Source organism: Oncorhynchus mykiss, chromosome 10 (assembly GCF_057628025.1).
Source record: "Oncorhynchus mykiss isolate SJ-2025 chromosome 10, ASM5762802v1, whole genome shotgun sequence".
Taxonomy (NCBI): Eukaryota; Metazoa; Chordata; class Actinopteri; order Salmoniformes; family Salmonidae; genus Oncorhynchus; species Oncorhynchus mykiss.
In genome coordinates, this window is record NC_143031.1 from 43,872,202 (window position 1) to 43,884,536 (window position 12,335).

Genomic DNA, 12,335 nt, shown 5'->3' on the forward strand with positions numbered 1-12,335 from the left:
GGTAAAGTGACTAGATTGAGGACGTTCAACCTGTCTGAATTATAACATGCTCAGATTCCCTGTCTGTATTGAATAGTGTATCAGCTGGCAAATCTAATAGGAGTGACCTACTATTGGAGGAATTAATGTTATTATGGAGAATTGAGAGAATGGGTGTAGTACTAAGATTCTACTGGGTCCCAGTCCATTTGTGTGTGGAAGTTAATAAAATTGTAGACCAGATGGTCAAAAGAGCTTTAAACAAGATAAAATTGATATTAATGTTCCACTGCGTAGAGGTGAGGACAAATGTAAGATCAGGGCCATTTTGATAGATGTGTGGCAGGCTGTTTCACAACCGGCCATTATTGGGAGTCCCATAAGGTGTGCACAATTGGCCCAGGTTTTGGTCGGTTCAGGTATGCCCGGTGTAGGCCGTCATTGTAAATAAGAATTTGTTCTTAACTGACTTGCCTAGTTAAATAAAGTTTAAATAAAATACAAATAAATTATATTAATAATAAAATGAGATGGGACTCTGAGCCCAAGGGCCCTCCAAATGTTGGTGGACCAAGATTCAAAATTCGGATTTGCCCGGGAGGCAACCCTGTTCCAAATCGAAAGCATTCAACTTTCAACCGATTCTGAACAAGGCTACGCATGTGCCCAGGCGAGATGATTATGATTATTCTTCAATGTACAATGTCCTAGGAGCAATCTTGCAAACACCACCTCTTACTTCCTCTCTTATCTTGTTTGCAAGATTGCTCCTAGGACATTGTACATTGAAGAATAATCATAATCATCTCGCCCGGGCACTTGCGTAGCCTTGTTCAGAATCGGCTGAAAGTTGAATGCTTTCGATTTGGAACCGGGTTGCCTCCCGGGCGTGAGCTAGCTGCCCCGTTCAAAGCCTATGGCGAAATCGGCTCGAAACAAAAGTGACGTTTTTAAGCACGTGAAGTAATTACTAGGATTCTGTCTTCCCCATGCAAAAGTGATTGATTTTGATTTTAAAAAATGTATGGAAAAGATATGTTGTATGTTTCTGGACAATGCAAAATGCTGCCTTGTCCGCAACAAGACTAAACGGCACAGATTACCGTTCAATTTAAGCATGACGCTCCTCTCACCCCTCTTTCGCCCGATGCCCCGCGGCTCAGCATAATCGAATACGCTGATTGCTGAGGATACTGCGAAAGACACACCCTATGGCTACACCCAACATAGGTCCACTAAATTAAAGTGTCTCTAATTGTCAACTGAAATAATAATTCTAAACTTTATTTGAACAGCTTAATACATTGGTTTCTATCTCAAATTACATTTTTAAAACCTCAATGGTGTTTGCCTCTCTCTTACCTGACAGGGGAAACTGTTCCATAAATCTGGAACACTGTTGTAAATTCTTATTGAATGTATTTGTAGATTTTTTACGCATCAGATAAAGAATATTGTACGTTTATAGGCATACAGTATGTGTACACATTAGGGTCTAGAATCAAGGGGTTAACTGAACGTTACTTGGAAAGAAGGCGGGGTTAAATGCAGCTATCCAATCCAGGAAGTAATTTAGTGTAGAGACAAATTGGAATGGTTCACGACTAACTGGATGTAAAGAGCTATACTGGTTTTGTGACCAAAGCTATAACATTATTTAATATAAAATATCGCTGCAGCAAGAACTGTATCTTGTGATGCACGTTAAATCACATATAGTTGTAATATAACCATTTAGTTAGATACAGTAGCTAGCTAACAGTCAGTAGCTACTTTCACACTTGTGCTGGATCGATGTAAACTAGTTCTGCTGGTTTGTGACACATCGTGCAACTGGGTGCTGAAAATTACTCTCTTGGTGAGATAGCATCGGAAGAACTACAGCTGGACGTTTTAGAAATTGTTTGACTATTTTTTCCTTACCGGTTAGCCAATATATTTGGCAAACGGATGTGGCTGCCACCTGCTAGCTAACGTTAGCAATTGCTTGCAGTTAGCTATTTTCCACTGCAAATTGGTGACATGGCCATGACATGCTGTTAGCTACTGTAATCACAGCTGTCATTTGAATGTCCACGTTTCCATGTCAATGAGAATTAGCTATAGTTTGCTAGAGACCCCCCACTCTGGAATTTGGTCTGGCACTGTTCGCCACCGAGTTCCCGTCCACGCAAGCTAGCTGATTTGTTGCTACTATTACTACTTGTCAAGAATAGGAGGCGGTGGCAGCTTTGGTGGATACATTTCTGCCTCAGCTTTATAGAGATCACTGCCGAGGTGAAATACTGCAGTTCATGTTTCGACAAGAAGTCAGTGTACTGTCTTTTATTCCGTCTTGTTCCTACCTTTTCCAACACGAGAAGAGGAATATGTCTAGATATAACATTTACAGTCTTTTAGACTGGTTGTATGGCGGCGTGGACCCAAAGTTTGAAGGCAACGGGGGCCCAGAATGTGCCGCCTTTCTTGCACCGCAACAACGTATCAGCGAGAGTTTTGTCATGGTTCTGATTTCCATCGTGGAAGTTGTCGTCGCATTGAGAAAAATCAACATTTGTAAAGAACTCAAAGAGATTGCGAAAGATGGGCCAAGGACGAAACAGGACAGTTTCGGCAAGAACCTGTTGCTGGTTGCTCTGTGTATGACGTTTGGAGTAGAGGTCGGATTCAAATTCGCCACCAAGACCGTAATATACCTACTGAATCCATGTCATGTTATGACCATGGTGCAGGTAAGTTCAAGTTTAAATTGTAACTTACGTTTAAGTCATTTGGCAGACGTTGAATTTAAGATTGGCCTACCAGCGCTACTTTTTTAGTGTTGAATGTGCATTGTGAATTTCTGTGTAGAGACCAATGCTATGTACAAATATTATGCCCATTGTGTCCGTTTCAGCACATGATCCACTAAGTAAGCATTTTATCTGCCTTTCGGGTAAAACAGTTTTACCTTTCCATCGTGTCTAACATTAAATAGAAATGTTCTACCATGTTTTCACTCAACTTCTAGGTTTAGCATACATAGCTCACAATCTGGACTGGAGAACACTCACCCACTAGCTAATTGTATGCAGATTTATGAATATCTTTCATGTGGAAGAAAAGTAATAGAAATAGAGAAATTATTTGAGGATATCATGACTAGTGGTTTGTTCAGTCAGCCTCAGTCTGACTATAAGGTGTGTGTGTGTGTATATTGAACCACAGCCAACAACATTTGGAGAGCACTCAACACAGAGGGTGTTGAGGCAGGGCTCGTCTTGTAATGTCTTGCATGAGTATCCCTCTTCCCAATGGGGTGCACTGCACTGTAATTGTCTGATTTAATCACACTCAAATGAACTGAAAGGATCATGTTGAATCATGTAATATGCAATGTTATCAGTTTCAGATCATTGATCAGGAAAAGGGCATGTTAGGACAATACTGCAGTCATAAAGAAAGTCTGTTTTTTGGGCACTGAAGCCCAAGTCTAAACGTAAACACCCTTGTCTCATAGACTAGACGTAACATAGTAAATGTAAATCCAAGACACCCAAATGAGTACGATATTTTGTTTGGTATGGTTACTTAAAGTAAAAAATGAAAGGAGAATAGATGGGTGGGTATATAATGCGAACATCTAGCAACCCAACGGTTGCGTGTTTGAATCTCATAACAGACAACTTTAGCAATTTTGCTACTTTGCAACTACTTAGCATGTTAGCTAACCCTTCCCCTAACTCTAACCATAACCCCTTACCGCTGTTCCTTCAAAAAAAAATGCATCACTGCGCAAATGTCAGGTCTGGTGAGTGCAAACTGGAGCATTGTGAAAGTTCTGTGCAGCTTCTGGTGCACGTATACTGTGAACACTGAGGCTGCACCTGCTTTAAGTTAGTTATAACAGTGACCAAGTAGGCTACTGTGGCTATTTGATCAAAATGTAGCCTGAGTTGCCTTCCATAAAAAAACAATGGGGAAAAAGCATCCCATAACATTTTTACACGGCTGTTCTATCATTCAGCCTACAGTAGCAGCCGATGTGTGGTGTACAATGTAGGCCTACATTCTATGAGACTTTTGGAGAAAAAAACATGTCGGGATTGGCATTAGACTGTTTATCCACTTGTCACAGAGAATCAGACAAACTATGCTACTGTCTGCCTATTGGCTACTTAGCTTATTCAAGCATGTCTCCAATACAACACTTCCCCTTTAAGACAGGGAAAAAAGCTCTTTACCTGACTTGCTTTTCAAAGATGGCTAGAAATTTACACATTTTGTGCTCTTGTAGGAAGCAACCACTCCCCCATTGCTGACTAGAAATTAGCAATAACTGGGCTAATAACTCACTTACTAGCAACGAATATGAACAAATGTACACGTGACTATATGCAGCTCTTGCTTTGAGCTCAAAACAAGTACTCCTACTCGCGACATGCTGTAAACGCAGTCCAGTTCGAAGTAAACGACACAGATCCATATATGGCAATGGTCTATTTGCATGTAGGGATACTGCAGCTCGGATTGGTTATGGCGCACCGATATGTGAAAAGTATGGGCCTTAGTTTTGCCTATCAATGCATTAGAATCCTACTCCAATGCGCTCAGCCTACAAGAAAATCTGTTGCATAGTTCATTTTGATTCGGTATGCTGCATTGAAAGTGGCTAATATTGCATTGATTCGATCACAATTCGCACACTAGAAAGTTCAGTGAAGTTCAATCTCGTTGCAGTCTAATCTTTTACATTAACACATCTGATTAAATGCCATCAACAGTCATATCTCTGCAATCAGTCACTCTGTTGACTGCTGTATATGCAAACACCTTTTCACAGGCTGCCAAGTGTTTGACCGTTTATCTAGCTTGTTTGCACTTACTCCTTATTTACCAGACAAATATTGGTTAAGACATAGTTCTCCCCAGCTCCTTTAAATCTGCTTGCTCGATTTCTTTATCTTTGATGCTTTTATCAATAGATGATGAATATTATGAAGTTACTAACTCATGATATATGGCTGGCTTTTGTATTTGGTGTAAGGCTGGGTGATATGGCCAAAATATCATATCACAATAATTTAGATTAACATTTTTTTTGGGGGATTATTCTAAATATCCTTTACGAGTAGGTCATGACCCTAGGGTGGCAACCAATGTTTCCTCTAAGCTGCATGCGTGCGTGTGCAGTAGCCCCAAGACTGCCGTGCAGTAGCCCCAAGACTGCCGTGCAGTAGCCCCAAGACTGCCGTGCAGTAGCCCCAAGACTGCCGTGCAGTAGCCCCAAGACTGCCGTGCAGTAGCCCCAAGACTGCCGTGCATAAGAAATATCAGCCCACGGAGAGAAGCACGAGGTTGAACTTCACTAAACTTTCTAGAGTTTTCCCTGTTAACACTCAACGTTTCTCTTTACTGTGGCAATTGTGATTGAATCAATGCCATATTAGCCACTTTCAACGCAGCATACCCGAAACAAAATGAACTATGCAAGAGATTTTGTTGTAGATAAAACGCTTCCGATTAGGATTGTATTGCCTATATGCAAATAGACCATTGCCGTATATGGATCTGTGCCATTTTACGTTGAACTGGACTGTGTTTACAGCATGAGCAGTCGTGAGTAGATGCGCTTGTTATGAAATCAAAGAGAGAGCTGCATGTAGCCACGCGTGTACATTTGTTCATATTCGTTGCTAGTAAGTGAGTTATTAGCTCAGTTATAGATCATTTGTAGTCAGCAATAGGGGAGTGATTGCTTCCTGCAAAAGCACTAACGTATACATTTCTAGACATCTTAGAAAAGCAAGCCAAGCTTTTTTTTTGTCTTAAAGGGGCAGTGTTATATTTTGAGACAGGCTTGAATAAGCTAAGTAGCCAATAGGCAAAGGGTAGCATAATTTGTCTGATTCTCTGTAATAATGGTATGGGAATAATAATGCAGTTTATTTTGAAAAGTGGTTTCTTGCATCAAACAACACAACATTTTCAGTCAACTCCTTGTCTGAAGGACAAGTGGATAAACAGGTTAATGTCAAGCCCTGCATGTTTTTTTTCAAAGTGTCATGGAATGTAGGCCTACATTGAACACCACACATTGGCTGCTTCTGTAGGCTGAATGATGTAACAGCTATTTCCATGTTAAAATGCTAGAAAATGCATTTTCTCCATTGTTTTTGATGGTAGGCTACTCTTGTATGATCAAATAGCCAAAGTACCTTACTTGGTCACTGTTAACTGGAACTTAAAGTGGGTAAAGCCTGTGTTCGGAGTAAACACGCTGGAAGTTGCACAGAATTTTCACAATGTCTAAGTTTGCACTCGGCAGACTAGAAATTTGTGAACTGTTTGAATCGTGGAAATATAATTATTCTATAGCAGAATGTGACCGACCGGCTCGTTTTGATCTTAGGAGCAAAATTGGAAATTGTGTTTTTTACGTTGGATAGAAGTAGAGACTTCTAGTAGAGCTAGAAAGTTGAGGAACAATGGGAAAGTAATTCTGCTTTGAAAGTTGATAAACTTGTAACCTCACTTGAAAAAAGGGTTGATTCCAGCTTTCTTTCCTAACAACAGCTGTCAAGCACCCAAGCTAACATTGACTAGCTTACAAGCTACTTCCAGACACATGAGAGAACTCACTCTGACCATTATACCTGCCCTAGCAGAGCTGGTTAGACTGTTTTTATGCTATCCACAGTGTTGGTGTCTGCAACTGTGCTGCTGGCAACAATTTGTTTTTTTGCCAAGTTTACTGACACCGTCCGTAATCAACGGGTGTTGAGCGTTTGTAAATTCATGAGTTATTCTGTGCTCTGGCACACTCAGGTAAGTGCTCTGAAATCGGAGTAGATAGATGTAGCTGGTAAATTCACTCTGGCTATCAACAGTTTTCGCAGTGACATTAACATTCTATTGAAATGGTTACTTGCATAGAGTAGTCTTTTGTTAAGACATGTAGCTAGCTAGCTAAACAATGAATCATAATCCCAACTCATGACATTACTACCCTGCTTGAGCTAACCAACACGGTTCAATGTTAGCTAGCTAACATTAGGCTTTAACTAGCAAAGAAAATGGCTCAGATTTATTTTTTCATTTTTATTTCACCTTTATTTAACCAGGTAGGCCAGTTGAGAACAAGTTCTCATTTACAACTGTGGCCTGGCCAAGATAAAGCAAAGCAGTGCGACTAAAACAACAACAGAGTTACACATAAACAAACGTACAGTCAATAACACATTAGGAAAGAAAAATATAAAAATCTATGTACAGTGTGTGCAAATGTAGAAGAGTAAGGAGGTAGGCAATAAATAGGCCATAGAGGTGAAATAATTACAATTTAGCATTAATACTGGAGTGATAGATGTGCAGATGATGATGTGTAAGTAGAGATACTGGGGTGCAAGAGGGTAAGTAATAATATGGGGATGAGGTGTGTACAGGTACAGTGATCGGTAAGCTGCTCTGACAGCTAATGTTTTAGATACAAATAATATTACTACACAGATCATACACGTAACGTTAGCTAGCTAGCTAACACTACACTAACTTGAAATGAAAATGACTTTCTGACTAAATTAGAAATGTGAAATATCTGATACTTTAGCTGGCTGAACTCTTACCTGTATACATGGATGGATGCTTCTCCCTCTTCGTCACGGATGCCATGGTTGCCCTTAGTTTGGAGATGTAATCCAGAGACAGGTGTTTTCTCCATCACCTTAGCTATCATATTCTAATTTCACTGATTTCAGAACTCGGTCCTCCAGAAATTGGAGAGCAACACTTATGCAGTTCTACTATAATATATATATATATATGTGTGTATTTATTTTAAAATATATATTAGACAGGATTACCTACCTGACCAGCTAAATGGAGAGAAGCGTGCTACATGGCAGACCAATCTGAACTCATCTCATGGCATGTCCAGCCCACTTATTATTTCAGCCAATCATGGCTAGTGGGAAGGTTGCTTTCTTTTTCTGTGGCTAAACCAACTAGGCTCATAATTCTATTCATATTTACAGATGGCATACACATTTGTTATTTAGGCACATGAAAGTTCACATGTTCCAGAAGGCATTTCTGTCAAAAAAGGTTTACTTTCAAATTGCTTTCCTGTGAAGTAGTGACACGCGACATACTCCTAGTTTCCTGAAACAAGTCACATATAGTGGGCAGCACCTTGAATGCATTGTTGTTTGACATAACAAATCAATAAGCCAGGGAGGAATTATTGACGGGGTAAGAACCAAAGGGTAGGTCAATGTTTCCAGGGAAACCTAATTAGATGTTTCGTTCCATGTTTTCTTACCTCATGTAGCTAGCCAGCTAGCTAAACTATTCATGTTTCACCTATTCCTCTCTGATTTAAGATACCATTGCACAAACAATATGATTATCTAGGCCTACAGTAGTACAATCTAAGTTTGCTCTGACTCTTGGTACATTTAGCAAGCTAGCTAACTAGTGATTAGCATTAGTGGCTAAGGCAAACTAGCAGAGAGTAAGGAACACAAACTAATAGTGTAATTGTAGAAGGCTTGTGGAAAGCAGTATCGTTTTCACCATCTTTTTGCATCCGTTTGACCATGCAGACTTCAGAGTGAATGGCAAGAAAATGTGTAACTCCATGGTTAAGCAACTGCTCTCTCCTTGAGGGGCAGGGCTTGGTGTGGTATGCAGCCTGAGTTACGCCTGAGTTGCTAGACACACACACACACACACTTGACTGGTGACCGGGCGTGCACAATCTTCGACCAGGGCAGACTGGGAAACAGGCACAAACAGGAGCATGCTATCTCCGTACAGGGCAGATCAACAGGCGCAACCAACGGACAGGGGTGTGAGTTTTTAACAACGTCAGGATGACTTGCGGGCAGTGGGTTCCGAACAAGTGACAACAATGACAAAAAATGTATTAAGTTGTTATTTTGGGGGACATTATACCACCACCCAAAAGGGCACTTTGGAGACGGGAAGGGAAAAGAAGCATGTGCTCTGCACAGGCAGAGCCCAAACTGTGTACGTGCGTGCCTTATGGCTATATATTAATAATTTTAAACCCCCAAAAAGGATGTACCAATCCCAGGTTGCCCCTTTTTTTTTTAAATGGATTTAATTGAATTCATCCAATCAGATTTCAACCAGATGTCATCTCACTTTAACAAAACTCTCCAATCCATTAATATGAAACAATCACCACACACTCTTTCTCGCTCGCTCACTCTCACGCACACGTATACAATGGGTGAGTGACTTTAGGATATACATAAGGTTATCCTGGAAAGTTGAGGGCCTGATGCAAAGTGCACATTGAATTCATGTGATACCGATTGCCTAAACATGTCTCATAACTATGACTAGGGTTGCAAAATTACTGGAACTTTCAATAAATTCCCCCGGTGTCCGGAAATCAGAGGTAGTGAGGTAGTGAGGATAGTTAGAGGTAGTGAGGATTCAGGATGGAATAAGCAGGAAATCCGTAAACGTCAGACCAGGATTTTTGTAAAACCAGTGCATTTATTGAAAGTTCCTGGAATGTTGCAACCCTAATTATACCTTCTTGACCTTTGTGCTGTTGTCTGTGCCCAATAATGTTTGTACCATGTTTTGTGCTGCTCCCATGTTGTGTTGCTGCCTTGCTATGTTGTCTTAAGTTATGTTGTCTCTCTTGTCGTGATGTGTGTGTTGTCCTACATTAGTTATTTTTTAAATCCCAGCCCCCGTCTCCGCAGGAGGTCTTTTGCCTTTTGGTAGGCCGTCGTTGTAAATGAGAATTTGTTCTTAACTGACTTGCTTTTATTTTTAGTAAGTAATTTTATTTAACTATCTTATAACTCAGTCAAATTTAATTTTATTGGTGGCGGGAAAGGGCTTCTATACCCATTCCAACCTATGGCTGAAAATAGTGTGGTTTATTCTAATGCTTACCCAATAAAAATGCACTAAAATCATAGATTTGGAAAGTATACCTGGGTATTTGGAAAAAGCCACGGGATTATTTTTCAATACAGTCAACTATTTATTTTAAGTTTTTAAACAAATGTGAACATTAGTAGTACTTTTTTTTCTTTTTTTTTTCAATACATTAGGAGATAAGGAAGATTGTGTTCTTCATTTAACCTGTAACATTTTTCATTATGAAATTTACCGGTAATCCCCAGTCAAGTGGTTTTTGTTTACAAGCACACAACAACGAGACCGGAGCCTTGTTAGTCACTCACTGTGATCTGATTACAATATGGAATTCACAACTAAATGTTTGCCTGCTAGATTTCTTTGAACTATTAAGTTAACTGTCTAAAATGTGCTAAATGCTCTGGAGTTGTGCATTTGGTTTTCAAATTTAGTAGTTAGTTTGCTGTCTAGCTACCCTGTTAGCTTCTTATAAAATACAGCATTGGCTTAGTTTCAGCAGACAATCCTCTCCTGGATCAAAAGCCTTGCTGTCTAATATTTATTTTGTGCATACAGCAAACTGTGAGTAGCATTTTTTTTATTACTTGTATAGTTTAGGTCAGACACTAATGTTTGCAATGTGCTTGTTAGCATTTAGTTAGCATTCTCTGTGGTTTTACATGTACTTGTTAGCATTGCTAACCTTTTGAATTAGAGTACCCTTTGTTCAGTGGCGGTATTACCGAATATCCCGGTATGACTATCTGGATACCTACAGAATAGATACAAAATAGAACTCGATTGATTGAACATGAAATGTATTTCAATATGATTGAAATAGGCCTATAGCCTACTGTTTTATATATCTTTTTTATTTAAGCATCTTTTTAGGCTATACGTTGCTTGTTTATATCAATTGCGAAGACATTGGAAACTTTTGCATTAGTAGTCGGAAGTTATCAGCGGTTACAGACAGAATCACATGGTCTATCTATGTTTCCAGGAGATCTATAAAGTAACGCAGAAGGGCAAAGCATCTAACGACACACTTAGCTGTTCTAGATTAGGTTTTCAAGTTATTAACTATGTTTTTGGGAACCTCTTGGAAACTAGACGATGATCCTACAAAGGTTCTAACGATGAACTTAGCTTTAAGATGATTTTGAGAAACCGGGCCCAGAGGTTTAGAATTACAGGTCTGTTCTGTGGCCCCTCATCAGCATCCGTCTGGCATCTGGTCAGTCTGTGGACAAAGATGAGCTGCTGCTGTGACCATTATTTTGGAGTTAGTTGGGGGTTTTACATGCAAAGGAACAATGGATATTTCTGTGGTGTAGTATGCTGTAGAATAAATGCCGCAACAACAAAATGTATGTTTTCATTAAGGGTGGGGAGGTGGGCTCCATGGTTGAACTGTATATACTGTAGTTAGTGACTTGCCTAGTTAAATAAAGGTTAAATAAAAGCCGTCACTTATGAGCTATGCAGAGGTGAGTGGTCTATGGGGTTAGGTACCTACACCCAGGGCAACTGAGTTCCAGTGTTGTCAGTATGAGAGTGGGACAGCGCCAGTCAAGAAGACCGATGACAAACTCATTTAGGCAATGGCTCTTCTATCAATTTGCGTTTGTGTCAAATGATTGCTAAATCACTCAGTGAATCAACCTACAATGTAAAAGCTGGTGGTAATATCAAACAGGAATACCTTGGTCAGTTTTCTGGCCGGCTCAAACAACTGAACCTTGTATGTAGCTTAAGCGTCCCTTGTAACCTAGAGGCTTCTAGATCTTGTAAGTGTGCCACCTGGACATTGATCTGTTTGGATTGCATTCTGCATTTTCATCTCAGGCTTCCCATTGTTACACACTGCCGTCTCACTGGAACCAAAGCACAGCGTGCAGTCGTGCACTCAAATAACTAATGCTTTGTCCTGTCATTATCACATTAAATAGCACCCAAAATGATATCCCTGGAAAGAGAATTGTCCCATCATGTGTATGTCCCAGGATGTTGGATTGAATATGAGCTGAACCAGTCTCTGGAGATTGATTATCCTGGGTTAGAAGAATGTAGGCTTCTTTAATTGGTGTTGGGGGAGAATGGGCCAGCTGTGGTATTCATAAGGGTCTATTGTACTGAACAACACAACTAAGTAGATGACAACATGGCTCACCATGCCATAGCACCCAGAAGAGAACAGGAAATATATGACCGCAGGGCTTAGCATGGGGCCTCTGGTTCCTTCGCTTGGTGCTGCACATTCCGTTACCTGCCTGGACATGCAAATAAGAATGCGCCAAGCCTTCCATACTTTGGCCAAAACATGTTTTTGTTGTTAGATACCCAGTGGTGTGTGTTCATGGATGTCAAGGGAAGCCAGGCTTCCCCAAAAAATGTACAAAAAAATTATACATTAATTTGCATCTTTCGTCTCTTTGTTTACATACATTTCCTTCAATTTGCAAGAGGCT

The 12,335-nt window shown here is 40.1% G+C and overlaps 1 protein-coding gene across 1 annotated transcript in view; it reads left to right on the plus strand.

Annotated features, from left to right (window-relative positions):
• Positions 1-1,501: 1,501 nt before the first annotated feature.
• LOC110533958 (transmembrane protein 164) overlaps positions 1,502-12,335 on the plus strand; it is a 49,122-nt gene continuing 38,288 nt past the window's right edge. Inside the window, exon 1 of the mRNA XM_021618555.3 lies at positions 1,502-2,711. Within this exon, the coding sequence (XP_021474230.1) occupies positions 2,274-2,711 (438 nt within the window). The 5' untranslated portion in view covers positions 1,502-2,273. The remainder of the gene's footprint in view (positions 2,712-12,335) is intronic.